The sequence below is a fragment of the Rhinichthys klamathensis genome, unplaced genomic scaffold, assembly GCF_029890125.1.
Source record: "Rhinichthys klamathensis goyatoka isolate OS25496 unplaced genomic scaffold, OSU_Roscu_1.1 h1tg000180l_1, whole genome shotgun sequence".
Taxonomy (NCBI): domain Eukaryota; kingdom Metazoa; phylum Chordata; class Actinopteri; order Cypriniformes; family Leuciscidae; genus Rhinichthys; species Rhinichthys klamathensis.
The window spans coordinates 2,010,616-2,019,644 of record NW_026606708.1 but is presented as its reverse complement, the minus strand read 5'-3'; the positions used below and the strand labels follow the sequence as shown (position 1 = coordinate 2,019,644).

General features: G+C 35.8%; 1 protein-coding gene across 2 annotated transcripts; it reads left to right on the top strand.

Annotated features, from left to right (window-relative positions):
- Positions 1-701: 701 nt before the first annotated feature.
- On the top strand, positions 702-9,029 carry sypl2b (synaptophysin-like 2b). Of its 2 annotated transcripts, XM_056260972.1 has the most exons (6): positions 702-772; positions 875-949; positions 6,894-7,015; positions 7,100-7,304; positions 8,111-8,299; positions 8,557-9,029. In XM_056260972.1, exons 2-6 carry the CDS (start codon positions 878-880, stop codon positions 8,665-8,667), a joined length of 699 nt encoding a protein of 232 aa, XP_056116947.1. In that variant the 5' UTR covers positions 702-772; positions 875-877; the 3' UTR covers positions 8,668-9,029. The 2 variants fall into 2 exon arrangements, with proteins under 2 accessions (XP_056116947.1, XP_056116946.1); XM_056260971.1 differs by lacking the exon at positions 702-772 and having other exon boundaries at positions 857-949.

The following is a 9,029-nucleotide window of genomic DNA, read 5'->3' as shown; positions in this document are numbered from 1 at the left end:
ACATGGTTAAAATAGTTATAGGCCTAATACCTATTTCAACTATAATATGGGTTAAAACTTCATACAATTGCAACTCCTGTTGCAAAATGTGTCATAGCAACAACAACAAGTGTGACTGGAAAATATATGCAATTTGAATCTCCTACATGTTGACACCATTAGCTACTGACTGTTTAGAATCAAATTTAGCAGGTATTTCAGCTACAATTTTTTCCATTTCCAAAATGTTTAATGATGACAACATTCCAAAAAACATTCTAAACTACAGAAGAATATGGCAGTGGGATTCTGTCAAAAAGACCTGCAAGTCAATTTAACTCAAACAAATGCGCAGAAATGTCACTAAAAATGTTGGAAATGTTTGTGCAAGCTCTAAAGATAATAAAAAATGACGATACGATGTTAGGTAATTAAGGATATATGTTGAATAAATTAGTACAGAATGAATCATTAAGGATAAGATAACTAAACAGGATATATGCAATACTACAACACTTTTTCCCCTCTAGCTCGACTATGACCATGGGGGAAGGAATCACGTCACGAATCACGTGGTCAAAACCATGTCTTGTGCAGAAACAAGGAAAGGGAAAGGAACTTTGACAACTTTTTGAAATTCGTCTGGGGACTACAGTACACCATAGACTACACAGGGTAATCTTTCTGGATCTGCCTTATTTTTCTGCAGTGCAACAAAGTCTCAGCGTTTCCCGCTTTACATACTTTAACTCACTCAGATTTTGACAAGAAAAGAGTCTGCTGCTGCTCCAAAGTGAGCCGCGTTTCATAATATTTCCGGGTGTTTGATTATTACACCATTTTCTGTCAGTTGTAACGGTTGTTTGATTGGCCGCTGTTGATGCTTTATTTGCAGAAGATGATGAGCGCATTTCAACTAGATCTCAGCCCTTTGAAAGAAACACTGGGATTCATGCGTGTATTAGAATGGGTACGTGCTTTTCAATTAATATTTTTTTGAGCTATTCTGTGTAATTACATCAAACGTTATTATGAAAAAAATATATAATTATCACAACATTATTTCAATACGTGGAGTCACAGAACGCCATTTTTCAAAACGTTTACCTTTAAGAAACATCTGGCATATACTTTTTTAGGTTAACGTTACTCACGGGGTTTATGACTCAGTTTATTTTTGAAGTTGACTGCCTCAAGATAAAGTGTCTATAAACAATTACTGTACTGTCTGTGTACATTTCTTTTGGTACTATTTTACCATGCATGTAATCCAGAGGGTCACGCATTCTTTTTTTATTGATATTTTTGGTAATACTTTACAATAAGGTTCATCAGTGGCGTAACGAGCCAACACCGGGCCCTTAAGCCTTGTTTATACTCGACGCGTCCGCACGAGCGCGAGTCTCCGCTGACTGCGCGCGCACCTCTCCATATGGACGAGGCGTTTATACTTGACGCGCTCGCCGTTGTGCTATTCTGTGAAACGACAGGGGGCGACTCGGAGTAATTCTCCTCTAAACCACCAGGAATCAGCAGTGAAGAAGTAGTTTGCCATTTATTAGTAGTTTATTAATTTCTGATTCATATAAAAAGAGTAATAAATGCAGTAGGTTTATTGTACTTTCACTGCATGTAAACTAGTAAACAACTGAAGCCTTATTGAAGAGTGTTTAAACCTTAATTTCATCACCAGGGCTTACTTCTGCTATTGTAGGCTTATTTTGTAAATGTAAGCAGTTACTTTATACAAGTGCAAACTGGGTGCTTAATGTAAATGTGTTCCTATTCACAAAATGAGAGGCTTTTATGGTCGCCCATCAATGCAAATGTCTCTGTGTATAGAAGGATCATAAACATGGTGGTACAGACATACCAGTTCGGCCAGATTCGGCTCGAAGTCGTTCATCCTCGGATGCGGCGCCGCGCGCGATGTTACAAAAAGTGCCGTGCACACCGCCAGGCGAAATGGGGTATGGCAAGCCAAGAGGGTCAGAATTACGCTATAGATTAATCGCGTTTACAGCCAAACGCCGTAAAATACGGCGTTTTAAAACGTATTTCGCGCGTTTTTTACGCCGTTGTAATTACAGACGCCGTAAAAAACGCGCGAAATACGTCAATGACGCCGTATTCCACGGCGTATTTTTGTTCATGGAAAGCGCCGCTTTTTACGCCGTTCATCTTGCCATGTGACGGCGTAAAAAACGCCGTTTTGGTTGAACAGAGCGCGCGTTATTTTACGGCGTTTTGCTAATAGTATAATGAGTCACGCCCACTGTTTTACACAGCCAGTAAGTTTGAACTGTTCTCTCCCAATCAATGATGAACTGAGTCAGACCAGACCAATTCAGCACGGATCATTATAGCCAAAGATCATTCGAATCTGTGAATGGTTTATAATTTGTTGTGTATAGCCTACCTACACTCACAATAAAAACAAAACATTGCTTGTATAATGAAGAAAACAAACAGCTTTCCTTTCCGTGAACTTGCCTCTCAAAAGCAATCATTTTCACCATGAATCGAAATAAATTTTGTGTATAGATATAGGCTATTTATTCCTTTTATAGGCTATGATTTTATCCTGTTTTTTTTTCTTGTTCACAGAAGTGCTACAGGTGCATACGATGATGCTTCTGTTCTTTATGCAGCTATTTGTGCATGCAGGCTAAAACTAAACCCCTGGAAAAACATGTTTGTGTGTTTTAATGGGTCACAGACACGTGTAAATTTTAATTTAACAATCTTGTCGGTTAATGAATGGAGATGATCGCGTCGGTTGAAGGTCGCAGGGGAAAAAAAACCCTAAATGAATCCAATTTGTTGATAAAAGGAAACATTTCTAATTTTCGTTTAGTTTAAGTTGTTCAACTAATACTTATATTTTCCTTTATTTCCGGTTTATGTCGATTAGCATAACTGTTTTTAATAGTTTTAGTTTTAGTAAACTAACCCTGAACATCCACAGATCTGTAGCCTAAATTTTGCTATTTTAAGACACTAATATTTACAAATATATATATATATATATATATATATATATATATATATATATATATATATATATATATATATATATATATATATATATGTTTGTCATAAAATAATTTACCAATGCATTATTTTTATAGACTATAACCTAACCTTTTACAGTTTTGGAAAAATAGGCCTACATTTTTTGCCTAATTTTTGCTAAAATAAAGCATTCATAAATTATTTTATGATAAACATATTACTGTCTTAAGTGAACTCGTTTATAGTTATACACTCTAATAATAATAACAATAATAATTATTATTATTATTACATTTCAGACTTTTACATTACATTTAAATGAACAAATTAGAAATGGGTGCATGGAGGAATAGCCTCCCATACTAAAGCGTATGTATAAATCTTGCCGCAAAGCACCGGCAAAAGTAGGCTAATGATAATAAATGTTTCTGAACAAATAACGAGGTATTTTAATTATTTATTAATAAACTAATGTTTTCTAAATCAGGCAGCTAACATATCTCCATCTCCGCTGTAAAGGGGATGCGCCAGAGAGAAATGCACCTTTCATACGGATTATGATTACGATATAAATAATATTCTATAGTAGGCTATATATTTTTATAAATAATTGATATATCCTATATATATATAATATTATATATAGCCTATATACGATATATCTGTGTCTGTGAGGCTATACGCTGTTTTTCAGTTCATTTGAGACGCGATCCAGTTCACGGAGAGCATGAAAGTTATTTTACAAAAGCACATTGTTTTCTTGTTATTGTGAGTTTACACAAATATATTTAGTTGCGAATGATGTATTATTCTTTTCTGTATGACCAGAAATTAGGGAGTATTTTAAGTTGTTTCCATGGTTGTTAGGAAAACGAAAGTGATGCAAGTCACCGGCGCCTCCATGTCATGCAGGCTAAGCGCGCTCCACAATAATGGTGGAATATGCTGGAATAGACGATTTAATATGAATGATGAGCGTCAAAATCTTGTGGTTATTTGTGATAATCCTAGCCTTTTATTATTATTGTCTAAATAATAAATTATTAGACTGACATTGTGACTGACTGACTGACTGTGACTGTATTATGACTGACATTTGACGAATTGCTTTGTTCCTTTCTTGTAAGTTTTGGACAAAAATGTCTTCTAAATATGTAGCCTAAAATGTAATAATAATAATAATTATTATTGTTATTATCAATATTTGAGTGTATAACTATAAACGAGTTCACTTAAGTAATAGGTTTAGGCCTATATCATTAAATAATTCATGAATGCTTTATTTTTTAAGCAAAGATTATGCAAAAAATGTAGGCCTGTTTTATCCAAAACTGTAAAAGGTTAGTTAGCCTATAAAAATAATGCATTGTTAAATTATTTTATGACAAACATTTATATATTTGTAAATATTAGTGTCTTAAAATAGCAAAATTTAGGCTACAGATCTGTGGATGTTCAGGGTTAGTTTACTAAAACTAAAACTATTAAAAACAGTTATGCTAATCGACATAAACCGGAAATAAAGGAAAATATAAGTATTAGTTGAACAACTTAAACTAAACGAAAATTAGAAATGTTTCCTTTTATCAACAAATTGGATTCATTTAGGGGTTGACCTTCAACCGACGCGATCATCTCCATTCATTAACCGACAAGATTGTTAAATTAAAATTTACACGTGTCTGTGACCCATTAAAACACACAAACATGTTTTTCCAGGGGTTTAGTTTTAGCCTGCATGCACAAATAGCTGCATAAAGAACAGAAGCATCATCGTATGCACCTGTAGCACTTCTGTGAACAAGAAAAAAAAAACAGGATAAAATCATAGCCTATAAAAGGAATAAATAGCCTATCTATACACAAAATTTATTTCGATTCATGGTGAAAATGATTGCTTTTGAGAGGCAAGTTCACGGAAAGGAAAGCTGCTTGTTTTCTTCATTATACAAGCAATGTTTTGTTTTTATTGTGAGTGTAGGTAGGCTATACACAACAAATTATAAACCATTCACAGATTCGAATGATCTTTGGCTATAATAATACGTGCTGAATTGGTCTGGTCTGACTCAGTTCATCATTGATTGGGAGAGAACAGTTCAAACTTACTGGCTGTGTAAAACAGTGGGCGTGACTCATTATACTATTAGCAAAATGCCGTAAAATAACGCGCGCTCTGTTCAACCAAAACGGCGTTTTTTACGCCGTCATATGGCAAGATGAACGTCGTAAAAAGCGGCGCTTTCCATGAACAAAAATACGCCGTGGAATACGGCGTCATTGACGTATTTCGCGCGTTTTTTACGGCGTCTGTAATTACAACGGCGTAAAAAACGCGCGAAATACGTTTTAAAACGCCGTATTTTACGGCGTTTGGCTGTAAACGCGATTAATCTATAGCGTAATTCTGACCCTCTTGGCTTGCCATAATATGGTCTTGCGCACCCAACGCGCACGACCGCCCACACCGCAATTACGTCATTTTTGCCGCGCGCACTTCGCGCTCTTGCGGACGCGTCGAGTATAAACAAGGCTTTATGCAGGATTATCAAGGCGGCCCCCTACTACAACACGTGATGACGCAATGTCCACGAGTAGGCTTTTGCATGCAATACGCAAGGAACTGTTTACACCTGGCCACTTCATGCTTTTTCTGTGATATATCGTATATCGTATAGCTATCCGATCGTGAAAAGACCAGATGTAAATTCCCTTCGAAACGCATTCGAGACGGATTTGAATCCGGTCGCTCAAACCACTTCAGGAGGTGGTCTGGGCCGCATTCCAGACGACACTGGACAAGTGTAAATGCATCTGGTTGTTGAAACCACATGTCAATTTTACTCCTCTAAAAATGCTAAAAAAAATAAACGTGTGAGAGCGTGTTATAGGCTATATGTCATAGTCAGATATGACGATGCTTCTGCAACAACACGCATCACCGCAGATGAGCATCTATTCATCAAGCCAACGCACAAACTATATCTCAAATCAAAGTGAAAGTAAGTCGCAGACGCTCGCTTAACACACAATCATCTTCATTAAAAGAAACGAAATGATCTTACCAGTACTGTTGCCGCTCTCTCTAATTGCGGTCTTCGATTTAGAAATTTTAGCTGATGATCAATAAAATGCAGCTTATCTGTTGCTTTCGGTGACGTGAACTCTATTAAATCTGCATATAGCGCGGAAATTGAAGATCGGATTTATATCTGTTTTGCAAAAACACATATGTGACCAGCTGTAAATGGAATCGTTTTGATAAATCAGTAGCTATCCGATCTGAGAAAACGCATGAAGTGGCGCGCGCGTGTAACGTTAAACAGCCGACCCGGGGATTCCCCAGTCCCAGCTCAAAACAAATTACACCAAAATCCATGATTGTTCGTTTCACACATGTATTTAATGATCTGTAAAATATGTTGTTGTCATTATTTATTTAAAACAAAATTGTGATAAAGTAAAATGCGATCAAACTAAAAGTAGTAATATGCGATAGGGGGCCCCGGCTGTCAATCAATATCTTCCAGTCAAGCGGGCCCCTGATTGGTCCGGGCCCGTAAGCAACCGCGTACCCTGCTTACCGATAGTTACGCCACTGAGGTTCATTAGTTAACTACCTTAGTTAACATGAACAATACTTCTTCAGCATTTATTAATCTTAGTTAATATTAATTTAAAAATTTACTAATACGTTATTAAAATCAAAGGTTGTATTTGTTTATATTATATTTACATTTATACATTACATTTATAAATATTTACATTTCTTCATATGGTGGTCTCAGGGCTATGAAATCAAACGCACAGTTGCACACTTCCTTTGGTTTCCATTTGAACCATATCTATTTATTCATTTATTAATTTCACCTCTTTGCATTCACAAACTGTTTTTTCAGATATTCGCCATTTTTGCTTTTGCTACAACTAGTGGTTATTCTGGCTCTACCAGTTTCAACATCCTGTGCAACAAAAACAGTACCAGCCAAGAAATAAATGCATCCTTCAACTACCCTTTTAGGTAAACAATTAAAATACAACTTCTTGTTGTTTTTGAATTTCTGCCTTTTCATAATTTCCTTCTTTATTATTCTTTGATACAAAGGCTCAATACCCGCAGTTACCAGGTCCCAACCTGCGAACAGAGTGGAGCAATGTTTAAAACCATACAACTGACTGGAGATTATTCATCTTCAGCTGAGTTCTTTGTTGCTGTTGGAGTTCTGGCTTTCCTGTACAGCACAGCTACTCTTGTATTGTATCTGGGTTACCAGCACCTCTACCGCGAATCTCCTCGCGGCCCCAGCATTGTGAGTGTGTATTGGTTCAAGTTCATGTAGCTATTTTAAGAGTTATCTGTGCATTCTTAAACCTCCTCTGTCTGTGCATGCCTTTAAATTCACTTTCATATTCAATGGCTGACTCAGACGTTCACGCTTTTGTACGACAAATGAAATCCAGCCACTGCATGCCTGATAAGTTTATTTATAAACTTTCTGGCCTTCATTTTATTAGTGTATTCTGTATTTTGCTGGATTTCAACATCCCTAGTTTGGAGAATGAACTTTAACGAGTTTGCTTGCCCATAAAATCTTTAAGATATTAGGTTAAACTTATTTGGCTTGCTGTCCACCGGAGAGGGGCTCGATGAAGCAGCTTCAACTCGAGCTCTGATATAGTTCCAAAAAAAGATTAAGCAGCACAACTGTTTCCAACATTGATAATAACTGAGTATCAAATCAGCATATTAGAATGATTTCTGTAGGATCATCAACACTGAAGACTGGAGTAATGAAAATTCAGCTTTGCACCACAGAAATAAATTATATTTCAAAGTAATATATTAATTAATATATATATATATATATATATATATATATATTAAAATAGAAAACCATTATTTTAAATTGTAATAATATTTCACAATATTACTTGTTTTTCTGTATGTTTGGTCAAGTAAAGGGCTTGATGAGCATTAAAGACTTCTTTCAAAAACATTAAAAATAGTAATGTTTTCACACTTTTGACCGGTACTGTATATAAAATAATAATTTATAATGTGTGTGTCTATATAATTTACATGTTGATATGTATTTACATGTATTACTCTCCTTAGGATCTACTGTTAACTGGGATCTTCACGTTTCTCTGGCTAGTGTGTTCATCTGCCTGGGGAAAAGGCCTCACTGATGTGAAAGGGGCAACCAGTCCAAATACACTTGTGTCCTTAACTGACGTGTGTAAACGAGCATTAAACTGCACTGCTGGGCACACCCCCATAATGGGCCGCCTCAATTCCTCAGTGGTAAGAGAATTATAATGTATAGCAAAATACTAAACCAATGACATTATACAGAGATGACCGAATAGACTAACAGATTTATTCATCCTGTTTTCCCACATATTTTTATTACTATCCTTTGTCGGTATTTATGCTCTGATTGTAGTTATGTGGATATAATGTTTCTTTTTAACTTGATTTAAAAAAAAAAAAAAAAAAAAAAAGATAAATCAAATTAATTAAAAACAAATAAGTGAACATGAATTTATGAATCTTTGTAGATCTTTGGATTCCTCAACTGTATCCTGTGGGGAGGAAACTGCTGGTTCCTTTACAAGGAGACGCCATTACACAAATCAGCCAATCAGCAAGAGGGAGCAGGACAGCCATAATTAAACATCAGGTCATATCCACATTCATCAAGCAGGTGTTGCTGCAGTATTAAAGTGGTGCTACATACCACCGCGGTCGACTGATGTTATGGATCTACCTGGCGTGACCTGTGTCACAAACGCACACCAAAGGTATATCTTCAATATATTCAAATATTTGCATAATATTTAGAGAAGGTACAAGGGCCCCTTATCATAAGCCTGTTTGTAAGAAGTAAACTGCATCTTTAAAATGTTACATTTCATTTCTTTACTGTTAAATTTCTATATCAGTTAAACTTGTTACATGAACAAAATGTATGGAATGTTTTTGACTCCTGTTCATTGACATATTTTGAATTGAATATATAACTTGAATTCTG

Excerpts from the sequence above, each read along its gene's own strand:
- sypl2b (XM_056260971.1), top strand. The coding sequence starts at position 860 with ATGCTTTATTTGCAGAAGATGATGAGCGCATTTCAACTAGATCTCAGC. Across the intron at positions 950-6,893 it reads TCATGCGTGTATTAGAATGG|ATATTCGCCATTTTTGCTTT; the intron begins GTACGTGCTTTT and ends CTGTTTTTTCAG. Across the intron at positions 7,305-8,110 it reads CTCCTCGCGGCCCCAGCATT|GATCTACTGTTAACTGGGAT; the intron begins GTGAGTGTGTAT and ends TACTCTCCTTAG.